The following is a 20354-nucleotide window of genomic DNA, read 5'->3' as shown; positions in this document are numbered from 1 at the left end:
TGTCCGGAGCAAGTATGGTGGGTCTGACACACCTGTGTCAATGTGTTCTTTTTTCCATTTCCAGGAGTGTATGTTGTCATGCCTTTTTGTGCACTGAATCCATATTTGATCCCAGCCTTTTCCTATCTTGTACATATTTGTCACAATGTGATATCGTTATGAGCTAGAAAATTAGCGAAATTTATGTACTGGGAATGAAAATAATATTTTTCAACAAGAATACAGATCGTATTTCTGTATAAAACTGAATACAAATCCTTATTACACTGGCAGTAACTGTCCATTAGCTAATATTTCCTTTCCTTATTCGTGTTAGAGCTTCTGATATACTTTTTCTCCGTTGACATTTTCCAGATGTATGTCTCGGTAAAATGACTAACTGATGTCTCCAATTACACAGGTATCCCAGCGATCCCGATACCTTCCCTTCCGTAGCTTTAGCGTGTTGATGAAGCCGCTCATCTTGTTACTCACTGATATCACCCAAATTGTAAGTGGAAATGAACGATGGTGACACTTTAGAAAGTGACCCTTGAGGCTCGTCAAAGATCCTAATATCTTAAACTTTCCCAGTATGATGGCTACATCAGAAATATAAAGTGAGTCCTAAAAACTCAGCAATAACGTCCTTGAATGACGTCCAAGCCTCCGTCCCGCTCGCAGTCATTTTCTAATACAAAGTTAAAATCAAACATCGTTTTCTCGTTGATCATCACGTTTATCTCCAAAGTATGAAAAGTAACCTTTCAATACACAATATTTAATGTTCCTTCGTCGTTTTATAATGACAATCTTACCAAAAATGGAACAAAAACTGTAGCAACATTTTTTTCAAACATGACTAGCCTGGTACGAAATAGTGGAGCGTAAAGTAAAGTTATTACGAAAGGAACAGCTGTAAATAAAGAAAAAGTATCAGAGAGCTGGTCATTGTAGTCACGATAAGCACTAATCAGTGCAACCATTGCCACCCACATGATTTACTGCACTATTTCATGTGACTGAAACAGGGCATTAAATATGGAGGGTGTTTCACATAACGTGCTTTGCTGTGTAAATTACAAAATTATTTGTGAAAGGAATATTTATTTCAATAGGTAAACGTAAGAAGCTACATAGACATGGTTTAGTATTTTAAAGAGAGTAATAACATTGATAAACAGAATATTTTTTCTATCTTATATCTGGTATATGAAAACCAACTGTTTATAAATCAATTTAAATAAAATATCCATCAATTCTAAGTACGGAACTAAAGCGTTCGGAGTTTTAAGGCGAGTGCAACATGCAACGAGTTTCTGTTGTCTGAATTCACAGCTCAATGCGCCTTCTAAACGACCTGCGGACGAAATGTAAAGTTGTTGGCGTCGCGGAGCTCCTTGAGGGACACACACACACACACACACACACACACACACACACACACGTACTCGCTCTCCAGCCAGGGACGGACGCGCGTCGACAAAGTTTGTCGCTCCTTCCTCAGTAAACTTAAAAGTCTTCCTCCAACACATTTCCTTAGATGTTAGAACAGATGGAAGTCAAAATTGAAGTTAAATGGTCCCATATCAAGTAAATAGGCCAGCTGCTCCAACAGTTATTCCTTTGGACACCTCAGTTTCTGTATACCAAGAACCGTTTGTGGACTAATGCAGTACCCTGACGAAAGATATTTTTCCTTCCCATTGAATTAATATCTGCGTATCACCTATTTTTGCACAACTTTCGTCGTAATACGAACAAAAATTCACCATCTGTTTTTTATAGTTTGTAAACACTTAGGTTCAAATGGCTCTGAGCACTATGGGACTCAACTGCTGTGGTCATAAGTCCCCTAGAACTTAGAACTACTTAAACCTAACTAACCTAAGGACAGCACACAACACCCAGCCATCACGAGGCAGAGAAAATCCCTGACCCCGCCGGGAATCGAACCCGGGAACCCGGGCGTGGGAAGCGAGAACGCTACCGCACGACCACGAGATGCGGGCATAAACACTTAGGACAACCCCTTTTGCAACCAAGAAAACCGCAGCAACAACATTCTAGATAAAATCATAGTGCAAAGCCACTTCCTACCAGCGACTTCGTTACGTTTTGTTTTTGGTGTGAAGTGGTGGACATACATCTCATCGACGGTAACACTAGTAAATCGGCGCAGCAGATGTTAAAATTATGCTTGCACTTGACCAATCATTATTAAAGAACTAGTATTTGAATATGTTAGTAGCCAGAAACAATGGCGACACGCATTTCGTTTAAAGATTTATGATATAGTCACTTCCTCGTATAATAGTATGTACCGTACTGATTGATCTAATACCTACGGCATCCACAGTTAGACAGCACTTTAATTGTAGGATTGTTTGATTTTATTTTGGACTCTAATTCTGTGTTTTCCTTTGACGTTGTTGTTGTGCGAAATTTCTCAAGTGGAATAACTTCTGCAGGTGTATAGCACGCTTGTATTCTACTACCCTTTCTTAACTATTGAAAAAAAGAAGCAATTTCCCTCCAAAATTTCACAAAATTTCGGTGAATACACTTTAGCGATAACGTATTCAAAACAAGTAATTGCTGTTTATCCATTTGAACGTATCACATACTGCTTTCAAAAATCACATGAACAGAATTCTTTATCTTCTCGAAGTTGTATTTCACTTACGTACTGCCATAATAAAAACTGAGTTTCTTTGTTGTCGATGCCATCTTTCTGCCAAGCTGCCAATTTTCACGTTGCTTTCGTCTTTAAATTAATGAACCAACATATGAAAAATATTTCCGCAGGTATCTGTACTGTAATACAAAACGATAAATACTTTTGCTTCGAATTATACGTTGACTAAATCGTCCACCAGATCAGTCAAGTCAGTAATATGACGGACAATTCCACTTGGTCGGAACTGACATGCTTTCTTGAAATTATCATATACGACACTATCTCTCGTTCCAGGAATCTGGCTAGTCTCGAGACGTCAATTATTTGTCCAGTGTGCACCAAACATTTTTAAACTCAAATCTACAACTGTAGCAATAAAGGAAAATGAAATAATAACAATACTTACCCGTAATCAGTGACAGTAAGTAACATGTATTTTTGAAAATAGTGGGAGACGTTTATGTCAAGCTTGTTAAATCATCACAAAAAGGAATTTTCACCTTATTATATGCCCATAGTTTTCATCTCATTGACTGCTCTATTTCAGCTGTTTCAGTCGTTGCTGAATAAGCTGAAGGAATATTCAAAAGTATAATTCTTATTTAAGGGTTAAAGTTCTGACATACTGTTAACTAAACAGAACTAGGCAGCAAGTGGAGAGGACTCAAAGCGGTCGCATATTAAATTTAATGCAGAACAATGTAATTACTTATCTTGTTTCTTTGGTGTTGGTTGTCCTAATACTCTAACAACGACTGAGCGTGATGCTCTGTTCACAATCGACTGAACCATAAATTCATTGTTAACGTACAGCCCGACGATAAAGGAAAACAAATTTTACCAGTCTGCGGTATGAAAATGCGCTTATCAATACACGCCGCTCAATTAACTGCTACCGGTACTCTAAACAGGATCAGCAGGGTTCTGTCGAATTTTGGTCTGAGTTCAGTATACAAAGCAGTGGAAATGTAGTATCCAAAGATGAGTAACACTCGCAACCTGTAGGAACATTTACACCGAAAAGCGTTACATACAGAAAGCATTTTGCTGCTCTCAACATGTCCTTGATTTCAGCAATGTGTTCCACGACATTAGACTGTAGCAGCCTCTTCTAGCACGCTCACCCCGTGGTCCGTGGTGAAGGTATTGCTAGCAGTTCACATTCGGGTAATACGGTACCACTACCTAGTGCTACGCTGTGGTTTGGTCCCCTGAGTCAGGCCAGGATGTAGTAGTATCAAAACATATGCTCACACTCATCATGTGATTAACTTAGCCCACTGGACAAACTAGGAGCCAGCCTCGTAAAAGAGCACAATCTTGCTTTGCAGCATTGTACAAAGTGTAGAAGTGGAACCGGGTGACCATATGACCCTTCACTCTTGACGTAAGTCGTGTCAGTGAAGTGGTACGTATGTACCTGTCGGTTGTCTGCAATCAGCTCAGTATTATGGGTCGACGTGAAGACGCGACAGAGCGGAAGAAACCAGGTACCATGTATGTACGTGCCAGTGAAGCTGCCGTATCTTTTATTTATTAGTGTAGATTGTTCATTGTCTCTGCAAGATACGGTGCACTACCCACAGCCATAGAACATGGCGCAAGAACAGAAGTCGTAAAATCATTCTATCCCAAGGGAACCGGAGACGGGAGTCACGTATAATAAGCGAAACTCAGCTTCAAACACAACAGAAATTGCTACTCTCAACGAATGCATGTCTATCTCAACCAGTTTCCTGGTGAAAAGTACGAAGGGAACTGCATGGAATAGACATTTGATGTCGAGCACCTCATAAAAGGCCATTTGTTCACAGCGGCACGTAAAGCTCTTAGTCTTAAATGGGCCAGTCAAAAAAGCAACTGGACAGTAATTAAGTGGGGATGTGTACTCGCGGCCCAACGAGTCACGCTTTGGCTCTTTTCAAATCACGCAAGGCGGCGAGTAACGAACAGCCCATGTGACGTTTATCTCTTACTGCGTGGAGGGTGCAGTTCGGTCAGATATGGTTCTGATACGCTTTGGTTTGGGGGTGTTCTTCGTACCATGACTTGGGTCCACTCATTCAGACGCGCATTTATTTCACGATTCAGGTCGACCAAGTATTGCGCTTTATTTTACAGTATGGTGTGGACACTCCCGTCTTTCAAGATGACAACAGCTCTGTTCAGAGGGCAGAATGCTCACGTACATTGTCGCACGTCGACTGGCCCGCTAAATCCCCCGACCTTAATCACACAGTAAATGATTGAGACAATGTGCAGCTTTGGTTGAAGCGTAAGTTTCAACATAATCACAATTTAGTAGGTCTACGTTAAAACAGCATTCAGCTGCATTGGCATAAATGAAAAAATTCCTCGCCAAACTGAGACCACTATCAAAGTTACTATCCGTGTTACAAGATGTTAATTAAATTTTTGTGAGCTGTGTTTAAACTGTCATACACAATATATCAAATAAGCTATAGCGTTCATCTGGTATACATAAATAATACACTGTCCAGACACATTAATGTGGCCTCCTGGTAATAGCATGATTAACCACATTTTTCAGCGTGGATCGCTCCGAGAGGAGCAGGAATAAAATGTGTGAGATCCTGGAAGATATCGACAGGGATGGAGAGCCATGCCGCATCCAGTGGCGTGGCGTTCTGCGTTCTCGGTTGAGGATCCATGGCGAGAACAGCCCAATCGAGGTGGTCCCACAGATTCTCGATTAGGTTTAAATGCGGACATCGTGGTGGCCACGGAGTTACGGTAAACTCGTACTGGTGCTCTCCGAAACACGCACGTACGCTGCTAGCTGTGCGATACATTGGATTGTCCTGCTGGCAGATGCCATCGTGGCGAGGAAAAACAAACTGCATGTTGGGGTGGACGTGGTTCCCAAGGATAGGTGCATACTTACGTTGATCTGTTGCGCCTTACAGGATGGCGAGATCACCCAGGGAATGTCACGAAGACATTCCCTGGATTATAACACTCCCTCCTCCAGTTTTGATTCTATCGAAGAGTGTTGCAAGATTTTTGCTTTGGGACGTTTTACGCCGTACACGCCAACGGCGATCTCTCCAATAGCGCATGAAACGTCTCACTAAAAATAGATAAACTGTCGCCCCTCGGCGGGCTTGCAGTTGCGGCACTGGAGTGCAAATTCGAGCCTTCGTCGCCTATGAACAGCAGTCAGTATGGGTGTGTTAACGAAGCGCCTGCTGCTGAGGCCCATGCACAGCAACGATCGCTGAACGGTCGCTGGGAACACTGTGGTAATAGCCCCTTTCTTCATCTGAGCGGTCAGTTGCTCAACAGTTGCACGTCTATTCGCCCGTACACAACTCCGCAACCATCGTTCAACCCTGTCATCTATGGGCCATGGTGCACCGCAGTAGTCTCGGTGTCAGTTTTGGGTAGCGCCAGTTTGGCATGCAAGGTATTCACTTGAGGTGGCAAAAGTCATGGGATAGCGATATGGACGCATACAGATGATGGTTGTATTCACGTGGTTCATGTGAAAATGTTTCGGACGTGAATACGGCAGCACGACGAGAATTAACAGACTTTGTTGAAGGCAGAGGAGGGGAGGGGGGGAGGGGGGGGGAGGGGGGGGTAGTTGGAGCTATACGGATGGGACATTACATTTCGTAAATCATTACGGAAATCAACATTCCGAGATTCACATTGTCAAGAGTGGTCCGGGAATACTAAATCTCAGGCATTACCTCTTATAATGGACAATGCAGTGGCCGACGCCGTGCCTTGACCATCCGAGAGCAGCAGCATTTGCATACGGTTGTCAGTACTAACAGAAAAGCAACACTGCGTGAAATAATCGTAGAAATCAATGTGGTACGTACGACTAACTTACCCGTTAGAACAGTGCAATGAAATTTGGTATTAATGGGCTATGGCAGAAGAGGACGGACTCGAGTGCTTTTGCTAACAGCACGATATCGCATAAAGCACCTCTCCTAGGCTCGTAAGCATACCGGTTGGATCCTAGGCGACTGGAAAACCGATGTCTAGTCAGATGAGTCCCGATTCAGTTGTTAAGAACTGATAGAGGGGTTTGAGTGTGGCGCAGATCCCACGAAGCCATGTACCCAAGTTGTCAACAAGGCACTGGGCAAAGCTGGTGGTGGCTATATAACGGTGTGAGCTGTGTTTGAATGGAATGTACTGGGTTCTCTGGATGTTCGGTTAATTGGATACCATTTGCAGCCATTGATGGACTTCATGTCCCCAAACAATGGTGAATTTCATGGATGACAATGCGCTGTGTCACCGGGCCACAATTGTTCGCAATTGGTTTGAAGAAAATTCTGGACAGTCCAACGAATGAATTGGCAGCCAGATCGCCTGATATGAATCCTGTCGGCCGGCCGCGGTGGCCGTGCGGTTCTGGCGCTGCAGTCCGGAACCGCGGGACTGCTACGGTCGCAGGTTCGAATCCTGCCTCGGGCATGGGTGTGTGTGATGTCCTTAGGTTAGTTAGGTTTCAGTAGTTCTAAGTTCTAGGGGACTTATGACCTAAGATGTTGAGTCCCATAGTGCTGAGAGCCATTTGAATTTTTTGAATCCTGTCGAACAATTATGGGACATAATCGAAAGGTCATTTCTTGCACCAGCAATACTTCCGCAGTTATGGACGGTTATAGAGGCAGCAGGGCTCAATATATTTGCAGGTTGTTGAGTCCATATCACGTCGAGTTGCTGCACTACGCCGGACAAAAGAATGTCCCGCACGCTATTACGAGGTATCCCATGACTTTTGTCGCCCCTCAGTGTACTCTACAGACACATCGCTCCGCTTCCGCGTCATGACAAAGACTGCACTGTTTTCCGCGTCCGACCACACATTTTTTATGTCCTTCACTGCTAGTGCTGCCACTTTCCGTCTGTAAGTAGTTATTGCAGTTGACGTCTTACATAGGCTGTGGTCACGTTTCTGTAACTGGACCTTGTAGACTCCACTGTAGCAGAATTGGTGGAGTATAGCCCTAAGTTGTAAAATTTAAGATCTGATCTTGCGCTGGCTTACTACACAGGAGAGTTGACTGACTGCTGTTTGCAGTTCTGCGTGCACGCGGACAAGCGGCAGATGCTGCAGGAGCTGACGCGGTCGCTGCAGCAGCGGCCCACCAAGGGCCACGTGCTGTGGGAGTTGGCCGGCTGCATCTGCTCCGCCGTGGGCGCCGACGGCTACCGCCTCTACCTGGCAGACCGCGGCGACCCCGACCTGCTGGGCCTCTACCTGGGACAGGACGACAGGTCTGCACACAATTCCAGCTTATAATGCCCTGATATCTGCCCACTACGAGCAGAGCCTTGTAGTAAGAGGCGATCAAAGAGTTTCCGTTCGAAAGCCGTACAGTCCAGCAGTCTGAAGATATCCATTTGGTAAAATACAATGGCCTGCTGCTTGAAGAAGTCTGTAACTGCCGCCCGCGTATCTTCGTCCGACAGATATCGTCAACCCTTCAAGGCCATTTTTAAGAACTCAAAGGCATGATAACAGTATGGAGAGATCAGCACTGTCGGGTGTGTGATCCACTGTCTCCCACTTAAGTTGTCGTAACTGCATTTGAGCTGCATTTGAGATGTGGAGACGTGTATTATGGAGCAGCAGCAACCCTTGGCGCGCTATTTCACAAAGGTGGTTTTCTGCAGACATGCTGCCCCACACACATTCTCCGATGTCTACCGGTGTTTGTCCTTCTGCCGCCAAGAAAAAAAAAAACAGCACGTTGGTCCTGTTTGGACGCATTTGTTAAAAACATCACCATAGTTCAAGTTTCCGCATTCCAGCACGCATGTCGGAAAGACACGAATGTCACACGAATTCCTTGCCTACATGTCGGTGCTTAAATACTCACATCAGACTCAGGCTACGTTGCATATACGCTATATCAACACCGCCAAGTGGAAACTCTTTGATCGCCCATTTTAATTCAGTTAGACAATTGCGTCTTTAATTTTATACGAAGTTGGTTTCTGCTGGGACGAAGCTACTTTTCCAGAGTCTTCTGGAGGTGTTGCAGTTTAGTGGTTAGTGGTTGATTTGTAACGTCCAGAACTGGTCATCCCAGCCTTCAGATTCGCTCTTATGCTAGTCGCCGGCTTGTCAAATACTCGTAACCACTAAAGGTCCGCACGAGGTGCAGTGGGACAAGAGCCGCTGACTGACATCTGGTGCAGCAGGCCTGCAAGTTCCCACTGTACTCGTAGAGCTCACAAGAGTCGTCGACACTCGAGTGCCCATTGTCACAGTGTTGTGTCAACGGAGGGAGACTTTCTACGAGTACTAGGACACTGAACGTACATTCTGCTGAACAGAACAGGAATATGCTGGAATATTTCCACTTCGGACTTCTTCAAGCCCTAATTGTTTTTGAATTTTATTCAGGACGTGCGTAATTTAATGACAGTTGGACGAAATGCCCTAACGAAAGATACTGAATATTCTAAAGTTTTCTTTATATACTTTTCAACCATGGAACTGGCTTGTGATTTATAACTTCATTATAAATTTTCAGGGAGCTTATGTAGCTGCCCTTTTTTTGAGTTTACTTGCTACGCCAATATTTAGTACCTTTCCCAAAGAGTTGTATAACTTATTGTCACAAAATAAAGTAAGATCCAATACTCTCTCCTGCCAACTTACATTTCATAATAATGTGGGTACGCTTACTGTCTGTAAATGTTTCTCATTCTGTGTTCACTACTGCTTTGCTCGCATTCAGACGGTTATTTTTTATTTGCATCTACTTTTAACCCCTGTCATGGGCTGTGTGCACTATTAGTGAATGGATGTATTCATGCATCCAAAGAACAGTGGAACTTTACTAACACAACACACCAAGCAAGTTCAACATAAAGCATCTTCAGAAGGAACACAATTAAAAGACAGTCCTGATAAAATTTATGATACAGTACACAGTAACAGTCTCTTAGCAAGTACGAGTTGTATCATCTATGCCAGCGAAGTCACTGAGCTGTCCTATGAAGTACCATGATGTCCGTGGTCGAGACACTCTCGACGACTCGGCGCTTCGGACGCAGTATACGAGGCCGTAGACTCGTATGGTGGCCGGCATAAAGCCCGGAGTGTACTGCACGCTCGGCGAATGGAACTCTGTTTGATGGACCGCGTCGCGCTCGACGTTAAGCCTAGATAACCATGAACTGTGACGGCGACGTTCTATAGATCCCTCCGGCGGAAGAATACCGGCAAAGCTTGTGGACTGCAAGTGACTCACGGAAGAGAGACAGTATAGACGATAACACCGCTGCAAATAGCGAACTTACCGCCACCTGGTATCGTAGCGATGCTGGGGTATCATCTTCCGCAGTTGAGTTACTGGCAACCTTGTAGTGTGGCAGCTCTCAATGCACTGCTGCGTGGCTGGTAGCTAAACCGTAGTCGCCAGTCGAAGTTCCTGCACCTACATCTACATGATTTCTCCGCAGTTCACACTTATGTGCCTGGTAGTGGGTTCATTAAACCACCTTGAGACTACTTCTCTACCGCTCCACCATCGAAAAGTGCGCGGGAAAAACGAACGCATAAATCTTTTCCTGAGAGCACTAGTTTCACATATTATAGTACAATGATCATTTCTCCTTACGTAGGTGGCTGTCAGAAAAATATTTTCGCATTTGGAAGAGAAACTTTGAAATTTCGTGAAAAGATCTCGCCACAATGAAAACGCATTTGTTTTATTGACTGTCACCCCAACTCGGGTGTTATATCTGTGACACTCTCTCAACTATTTCGCGATGTTACAAAACGACCTGACCTTCTTTCAACCTTTTCGATGTCCTCCATCAGTCCTATCTGGTAAGGATTCCGTACTACGAAGCAGTACTCTAGAGACGTACAGGATTAGTGTAGATACACCCTTTAGTAGAGCTTGCATCTTTTAATGTCCTACCAAAAAAATATTATCCGTATAGCACTACAGCACAAATGCTTCACACATGCTGACAACCTCTGAACATACTGAACATACATTTTATTTTGTTATTCCAGCCGAATTATATAAAACCACGATATTTCCGCTACAAAACAGATTTAAATCAAACAAGTCAGCTGCTGTGAATCGTCTCTTATCGTTAGTTGTCTCTCTCCTCCTACGCATCTTTATCACCACTCAACCTTGCTCTACGAACCACCATCCCCTGCATGCTTCCGTTCTTACCCCCATCCGCTCTCCCCTCTACCCGCTTCCCTCATCCCCGCCCTCTCTCTCATTTTTCTCTCACCACTCTCTCTCTCTCTGTTTCTTTCCTCCTTTTTCAGCAGAGAATCCTTTTGTAATCTGGTAAATGGAGAACGTATCATTGGTGAGAGAAATTATTCTGTTCGATCGTGTTCAGCCGCACCAGATTAAAACCGCGCTTTGCTCTTTTCCTACTCGACTATTTGTCACTGTCCGTCGCTCAATGGGATGTGCACCACTTAGCACTCTGCGCCATTCGAATTCCAGAGAGACTGTACTTCAAAGTACCATGGACGGTTTCATCATCCTGAAATACTAACTTCAGTAATTCTCTCGACATTCTTGTGCGACATCACGTTTCTCAGGATCAAAACCAGATAAAGCTGTTCATACATCGAGACTCAGACTGATACAATACTAGATTTTAACTGCAGAGGCTTTGGCAAAAATGTCTCGGAACTGAGCTTTCTCTAATAAAGCAACGCATAATGCTGTAACCAAATAAGCGGTTGCCGCAGTGGTATTAGCTGTGGAAAGAAACAGATTATAAAGTTATGGAAAATCATTACGAGTTTATGTAGAACATTTGAAAGTGTTAATAGAAATGCTTCATCATTTAACATTGCTTTCATGGCGGCCTAAGATAAAAAAAAATTTACAGAGATGTTCAGTCTGCGATGCAGAGACAGTACTATTTTTAAATGATTGTTAAATATCGTTCATTTATAGAGATGCTACTTTAATTGTGTGACCGAATTGTGTAACCGAAAACTACCTTGTACGGTATACTCAAAGATTATTCCCTAGCAGGTATATTACTGACTATTGAATAACATACCAGCAATAACCTGCTCATTCGCGGTAAGACACGATACATTGTATAGGTTGACTTACAAAGAAGATAACAGCAACCAACCACTTTTTATAATGCTATTCATTTACTTACATAGCGCCGTAACCGGTTTCGAACTGACAGGTTCATCATCAGACGGCTTGTTCTCGTTAAGATACATTTGACATTAGCTTTCACTATTTGTTCTCGCAAATGATGAAATTCTCTTGGGATGGTGGTGCCCTACGAATTCATCATTTGGGAGAACAAAAAGTGAAAGCTGAAGTAAAATGCTATCTCAATGTGAACAAGCCGTCTGATGATGAACCTGTCGGCTCGAAACCAATAATGGCGCCTTTTAAATAAGTAAATAGCACTATAAAAAGTGGCCGGTTGCTGTTATCATCTCTGTAAGAGTCAACGTATATTTAGTACACAGCCATGGGCTTAGAATGTCAGTCTTCGACAAAATCGCATGTTTCATTTTGTTTTAGTCAAAAGAATAATTAGAGCTTATTGCATAGAAATGCAATGTCAACGAAAACGTTCTGGGTCTGTTTTATAGGTCTTAATAAGCTAATATTCCTACGCTGTATCCAACTCCGTAGCTGAGATCGCTAACGCACTCCTGTGCCGTGGAGCTCGACTCGGAGATAGAAGGTTCGAGTCCTGCTGGTGGAAGAAATTACTAGCATCACTATTTGGCCGGCAAGGAGAGGAGAGGTGTTGGAGTAAAGTTCGTGATCGCCAGACTTTGCGTCAGTCTCCTGGACTGACTTCTAATCCCTCTCATGGTGCCTCGTGATAAGAAGGCTTGCGACACTGTTCATAGTAATCACAATGGGACGTATGGAGTCGGCCATCCCCTTCCTGCTATTATAGAGGAGTAAACTACACTACACGAAAAAAGAGTGAAGCATTCAGAAGATGGAGGGGGGGAGAAAAAGAAATGAAACTTCACGGGTTGAGAGGATATTTCATATTACTTCAGCAGTTACAATATCGTGTTAAATTTACAAACAACTTCGCACTTATCAGCATGACGTTGCACCCCTTCTACCATGGATGCATGTACTGATTCGATTAGGACGGGTGCCATAAGGCAGTTGTACCCTCCACTGAGGCAGTCTAGCCCACAACTGTTGTAACTGATCCTCGGTATGCTGGATACTGTCACTGGGATGAACCTGACGTCTGAGCTGATCCCAAACATCTTTTGCCTAGGACAGATATGGGGCTCTTGCTGACCCGTGGGGATATTTCAGCATCACGCACACAGTCCATTGAGACTCGTCCTGTGTGTTGACGAACGTCATCCTGTTGAGAAAATTGAACCACAGTACTGCCACATGAGACGTAACACGTGAAGATGCAGGATGTCCATGATGTATCGTTGTGCCGAGTTCCCTAGCAACTGTGGCTTGAAGTCATATACTTTAGCTTCCCAGACCATGACGCCAAGAATAATACCGCTGTGCCTCTCCGAAACGTTTTAAGAATGAGACCTCTCCCCTGGTCGCCGCCCAAAAATGGTTCAAATGGCTCTGAGCACTATGGGACTTTACATCTGAGGTCATCAGTCCCCTAGAACTTAGAACTACTTAAACCTAAATAACCTATGGACATCACATACATCCATGCCCGAGGCACGGTTCCGAACCTGCGACCGTAGCGGTCGCGCGGTTCCAGACTGAAGCGCCTAGAACCGCTCGGTCACAGCGGCCGGCGTCGCCGCCCAATTTGCCGACTATGGTCATCCGGGATTATGCATAACCGCGATTCATCGCTGAACACAACGTGACGCCATTCACCAGCAATTGATGCTTCCCGATAACAGCATCACTACAAAGCAAACGTCTGCGTTTCGGGGGTAACGAAAGCCTACGCATCTGATGTTGTTCACGTCTCTCATATACTCCATCAGGCCTTGTAACATCACCTAACACGAACCGCAATAATACACTCTGGTGACCGTCCAACGTGTCGTAGAGAATTGCAACTCTAATCATTTACGTACCCGCCTGTGGTGTGTACGTGTGGGAAATTATATTAACATTTGACCATGACTTCTGAGCACTTTAGTTTGTTTTGTCTTGTCGAGTAGAATACCGGCGTCGAGTTCGTCCTCTCAATTGTCTCATCATACAACACAAACTAGACACTGCCCTTACAGTACGCAAAACATACACTTGGGACACGACGCTCATGCACTACGTGAAAACGATCTATTTCCCACCGGCGGCAGTGGCCGAGCGACTCTAGACGCTTCAGTCCGGAACCGCGCGACTGCTACGGTCGCAGGTTCGAATCCTGCCTCGGGCATGGATGTGTGTGATGTCCTTAGGTTAGTTAGGTTTAAGTAGTTCTAAGTTCTAGGGGACTGATGACCTCCGATGTTAAGTACCATAGTGCTAAGAGCCATTTTTGAACTATTTCCCATTAGGCCGCTGAACGTACCCCTAGGGGTCTGACAGTGAACAAAGCCTTGCGACTTTCTTGATTCAGAATATTCGGTCCAACATTTTTCTTACTAGTTTCTTCCAAAAATGCAGTCCGATTCAGAAGGATCGGTAGAATATCCATTTATAGTTACCATGACCTCCTCAGTGGCTTAGGACAGATTTCCAGCAGCAAATATCTCACATGTGGAAGTAACCAGAATTCGTAGGGCGCCTAATCTAACGGCTTGGGCGTGGGGAAGGATGGGGGAGGGGGAGCAGGCGAGGGTGTACCAATAATTCGTGCTTCATACCTCTGTAGGAATCTGTATTGCCCTGATCACAATATCAATTATTCTTTTACATGTCCACAACTTAAGTAATCTTCATTCAGTTGCTGTTTCGTTCCTGCAATACAGTGGGAGACACGTTTCTCGTCCGCAGTAACAAATCGGCACACACACTTAGTTTATTTTCTTTCCTACAATATAGTCGCACATACAGCTTGAGTTATCACAGAAGGTTGACTGAAATATAGGGAGACTCTATCCTACGCAGAATCGGCATGATGGTGGATGGGTCGGTTCAAGCATTACACTGTTCACCAGGCAGTCTTCAAGATAATATACAATTTTCGTTCTAAATGCTTGATTCGTCGTGGGACAAATGCAAATATAAAAATGTAACAGAGGAAGAGCCAAATTATTCATGTCTGGTCTTAGGTGCAAGGCCCGTCTAATAAAAATGCCATGACGGACTTATTCTTTCATGTTACATTTAAGCGATACCAATTTAACTATACTTCATTCCAGGACAGGCTCGAACAAAAATTAACTTCAGTTGAGTAAGATATGTTTGCATGGTCTGCTGATTTAACAGCCAAATATGAGCCAAGATAAATTAGAATAGAATGAAACATTTATCAGTAAATCTAAAATGCTTCACTGAGATACAAGAACACTGATAGTATTTATACCGCTATTCACTTACAGTATTTCGCCCATAATCACGCCACATCTGGTTTCATGGTTAGTGATCATTAAACGCGATAGACGACACAAATGTGATTAATTAGCGCGGAAATTCAGCTCTCCTGAACACGCTGCCCTGTGGTGGAATCTAATTATTCCCACGTATGGTGCCTGACAAGCGGCTTTCGAAAACCCACGTGTCACACACACACACACACACACACACACACACACACACACACACACACACACACACAGCTGCCACCATCAGTGACGCTGGGCGCAAGCTGTCAAGAAGGAGAACGCCATCCCCAGTGACCAGACACAGACATTGCCTCATGAATAATGTCATGAATAAGATTAGGTGCATGTATCAAATTACAATAACTGAAAACCCCACGTTTCTCAGAATCCGCGGATGTTACTCTCTGATAGGTCATTGTATATCGATCTTTAGGCTAAATTTATCGTACATCTATAATAATATTACGTAGTTTTCTACATTCAGCGTTCAAAGTAAAAGAATATAGTCACTATCCCGATAGATCAGCGGTTCAATTAGAACCGTAAAAATGGCTACGCGGAGTGACAAGTTCGGAGAGATCTATGTCTTAAACCAACTGTACAACCGGCGGAAACAGAAGAGGAATCTCAAAAGGATGCCTTCATTGAGTTTATTCGATTTTGTGGCGCATTATCCGGAAATTAGGACGAAACACCAAGCGAAAAACTTTCGGCCCGCGAGCTTAGACACTGGCATTGCTTGGTAGTGTCAAGAACCTGGGACTTACGAAATCTGGGGCCTAACAGTTATCCTGCCAATTCGACATCACATGTATAAGTCAGATGGTGCGTAACGTCTCAGATCATTGCCGAAAACATCAACGGCATACCGTTTTACAGCAGCCTAAGGAGTCGGTAGTCACGATACAATGACTATTGGAACTTTACAGAAAGGATTATGAACATTCTAACTAGGAAACGTCACCAGCTTGCCCTCTTATTTTAAGAGAAAAAAGCACACTTAGACGATGTCAGCCCCACAGGCGGCCCCTCGCGAAAACTTTGGCCATAATTCTGACGGTACGCAGTTACGATCTTCCGAAAGTACAGCTTTCAAACTTTCGCACGCACGGGCGGTTTGTCATTTGCTCCGCCCCACTGCAGCCGCTTAATGTCAGAGCGTGAAGCACTGCACAATGGAGCGAGTAAGAGCTCTGTGAAATACTGCTGTGATAATCACAAGTTTTGTTCATCGTGTCAATCTGCGCCCGGAGCTGCTGCCAGAGTTATTATCCTTTGGAACATTTTTATGTTGCGATTCAAAAATACAGTGCAAATGAACGAAACAAATGAGTATTTCATTAAAGAAATAGCGTATCGCTGTTATTAACATCACTGTTGTGCGCCATATTCTTTGGATTTAAATTTGGCACTGTTGAAGTAAACTACATTTGCAGGAGATGCGCTATTCTTCAACGTAATTAGCATGAGTAATTTGTAATACAAAAATCATTAACTTCATTTCACGATAATTCTTCAGTTGCTTAGGTTTATTCATTTTTATAATACGAGAATATTGCTAAAATAATATGGACGAGCTTGACATACACCGACGGAAAAAAATCGCAACACCAAGAAGGAGATGTGCGACATAAAAGTTAGTAGCTGTGTTATTACATTTGAAAGATGATGTCTATTCAGATTTCGCGTCAGACGCTGTAACGGTTGTGAGCGTTAGTTACCTTTGAGACTGTACGTGGTGACCCTATTATCAACATCTTACTGAATTTGAACGAGGTCGAGTAATAGGGCTACGAGAAGCTCGATGTTCCTTACTTGGTAATGTAGAAAGACTTGGCAGGAACGTAGCCACTGTACATAATTTCTAGCAGCGGTGGTAACGAGAGGGTATGCTCAAAAGAACACCGGGCTCCAGACGGCCATGTGGCACTACCGTGGGGACAGCAATCTGAGCAGCAGTTGGCATCACAGTGCCACAACGAACTGTTACAAATCGGCTACTTCAAGGACACCTCCGAGCTAGACGCCTGTAGCGTGCATTCCACTGACCCCAAACCACGCCATTTGCGACTTTAGTGATGTGAAGCGAGAGTTCATTGGGGGGCAGGATGAAAGTCTGTCGTGTTTTCCGATGAAAGGTGGTTCTGCCACTGTGTCAGTGATGGCCGTGTGTTTCTTGGGGGAAGGCCAGTTGAGGGTCTGCAACCAACTTTTCTGCCTGTTAGACACTGTGGGCCTACACCTGGAGTTATGGTCTGAGGTACGACTTCGTATCACACCAGCAGCACTCTCGTGGTTACCCCAAGAATCCTGGCAGCAAATTTATACGTCAATCTGGTGATCTGACCTTCTGTACTGCCATCCATGAACAGTATCGCCAGTGGTGTTTTGCAACAGGACAACGCTCGCCCAAATAGCGATGTTGTAACCCAACAGTCTACAAGAGTGTCCACATGTTGCCTTGACCTGCTCGGTCACCAGATCCGTCTTTGATCGAGTGCATATAGGACGTCATCGGACGACAAGACCAGCGTCATCCACAACCAGAATTAACAGTCCTTGTATAGACGGATAGTCCACTCCCGGTAGCTAAGTGGTGCCAGCACGGTAGCTCACCGTGTTCGGTCAGAGAGCGGGTTGGCCTCTGTAATTAAAAAACTGAGTGGAAGGATAAACGAAACGAATTTGACCGGACGTCATGTGACGTCTGCAATGACCAAACAAAACGTTCAACAACGAACAAAATGCAAAAAATAATAAACAACATTATCATTTCATTCCCATCGACGCGCATGTGGCCGAAGTGGCGTCAAATCGAAAGACTTGTACCCAGCGAACGGTCTACCCAACGGGAGGTCCTAGTCACACGACATTTTATTTATAGGCCGATAACCGTCGTAGAACTCCTTGCAGCAAACGGACATGCGGCAACTGTAAGAACAATGCATACACGTTTGCATATTTGCATTCATCATTCTGGAGGTTGGACCGGATATTCAGCATTTCAAATTTGCAATGGCGTATCTCACGCTTACATTAATCTCTCGTCTTTCAAAGTTAATCACTTAAATATATTATCAAGACAAATGTATTCTCGAAATTTGATTACCCTACATTAATTAGTTCTCGGTGCTAAGAGTTTTTTCTGTCAGGGTATTATGTACTCATATTACTCACTATTTTTTGAATAGAATAGTATGTATGCCCCAACAAGATTTCAAGACAAGTTGGGCAGATGTGTTCACCAGCCACCAGCACCACTACAACTGCAAACACTACCCCCCCCCCCCCCTCATCTTCGCTCTTGAGCTATCCAGTCACGATTCACCAGCCGCCCTTATAGCTTTATTCTGCCAGTAACTCTCCCATACTTGCCAAATTTCACGAGATTCTCACACACATTATTTGCTCAAAAGCATCAGGACACCTATTAATGGAAATTAATTGGGGACTGTGCCCACTATTTGCCTTTACGACGGATTGACCCCTGCTGAGGACAATTTCAGTGAGGTATCTGAAAGTCTGTGAAGGAATCGCAGGCCATTCATCGTCAAAAGCCGACACTAGAAAAAGTAGTGATGTCAGACGGTGGGGTCTGGAGCAAAGTCGACATTACAATTCATCCCAAAGGCATTCCTTTGGACTCAGGTCAGGACTCTGCACAGGCCACTGGGTTTCAGAAATGTTATTGTCCACAGGCCATTGCGTCACAGATACTGCTTTAGGGCAAGGTCCATAGTCTTGCTGATACAAACAGTCATCACCTCCAGTTTGTTCCTCCACTGTACGCAGTATACAACTCTGCAAAACGTATTCATACCCTCTTGCATTTAGTGTTTTCTTAAACGCAATAAGGAAACCACACATTAACCGCGAAAAACACCCCCATATCGTAACACCATCTCTTCCGTACTTCATTGTTGGGGCCCTTGATGGCACATACCCCGGTCATTCGCTAAACTCAAAACCTTCCATGGGGTTGCCACAGCGTAAACCGCGAGTCATCACTCAAAATCACTCGTTTCCAGTCATCCACTGACCAGTGGCATCGCTCTTTACACCACCTCAGGCGTTGGAGTATTGTCGATAGAATTGAGTGGCTCACGAGTAACTCCTCGGCCATAGTGCTCTATTCCTTTTAACTCTGTACGCAGAGTCATTGTGCTATCGTGTTAGCTGGGCTGAGAAGCTCATGAGTGATTCCTACGGCTAATTTTATGAGATTTTTTACCACGACCTTCCACAGTGCACAAGGATGACTCTCCGTCGCTACATGAGATCTGACTGGCCTCGGTTTAGGTATGGTTGTTTCTTCGCGTTTCCACTTCACAGTCTCATTACCAACAGTCGACTTGGGCAGCTTTAAAAGGGTGTAAATGCCGCTGATGGGTTTGTTACTCAGGTGCAACGTACGATTAGTCCGATTTCGAAGTTGCTGAGCTCTCCTGACCGACCAGTTCTGCTGTTACTTATTCTCTAATGACAACACAGTGCTCCCCGTCGCCCCCTTTGTACCGGTGGGTCCTCTCCTCGTGACGTCCAGCGGTCAATTCGGCATTAGGTAATGGTGTCCGTTATTTTTGATCAGACAGTGCACAAACCTTTCGGGAGTAAATTCAGAAACCAATGATGACTAAAAATTTTTCCTCTACAAAGAATGAAATCGGAATATTCCAGCCAAGGCAGGACTTTCCACAGAGTGCACAGTTCAATGATCAGTTGAACATTTTGTTATGAGGTAACATTCTTTTGCTGAAACGTAATTGTATCTTTTAGATACATAACACACCCCATAAGAATGAGGGTCTCCTAAATTTACCTTTTTCTCGATTCGTGGATGATTTGGGATTGGAGAAATCACCAAGGGGACATCGAAAAGAATCATCATTATCGTAGATGTCCTGGCGGTCAAGGAAAAAGAAATTCTTGTGTCGATGCAAAATCCTGTGTAGCTGCTACAGTCGAGTTAGTGGCCAGCATTGAGGCATCAGAGAAACACGACTACACTACCGACCAGATCGTTAGTAGTACTCGTACATAAAATTTTATACGTGGTACCAAACGCTGATGTCGATAGAAAGAAGTAAATTTCTTTACAGTAGCTGCGTTAGGCAGCCCTTTCGAATGTTGTTCACGCAAAATACCCAGGTTGAAAAACTGGGTCATGCCTGAACTCACACTTTATTGGAACCGGAAAGAAGTAGCAGTCTACAT

At 44.0% G+C, this 20354-nt stretch overlaps 1 protein-coding gene across 1 annotated transcript in view; it reads left to right on the top strand.

Annotated features, from left to right (window-relative positions):
* The window catches only part of LOC124594174 (probable 3',5'-cyclic phosphodiesterase pde-5), a 277725-nt gene that overhangs the window by 29448 nt on the left and 227923 nt on the right, over positions 1 to 20354 (top strand). Inside the window, exon 4 of the mRNA XM_047132534.1 lies at positions 7728 to 7924. Within this exon, the coding sequence (XP_046988490.1) occupies positions 7728 to 7924 (197 nt within the window). The remainder of the gene's footprint in view (positions 1 to 7727; positions 7925 to 20354) is intronic.

The sequence above is a fragment of the Schistocerca americana genome, chromosome 1, assembly GCF_021461395.2.
Source record: "Schistocerca americana isolate TAMUIC-IGC-003095 chromosome 1, iqSchAmer2.1, whole genome shotgun sequence".
Lineage (NCBI taxonomy): Eukaryota > Metazoa > Arthropoda > Insecta > Orthoptera > Acrididae > Schistocerca > Schistocerca americana.
This window is presented reverse-complemented; position numbering and strand designations above follow the sequence as displayed.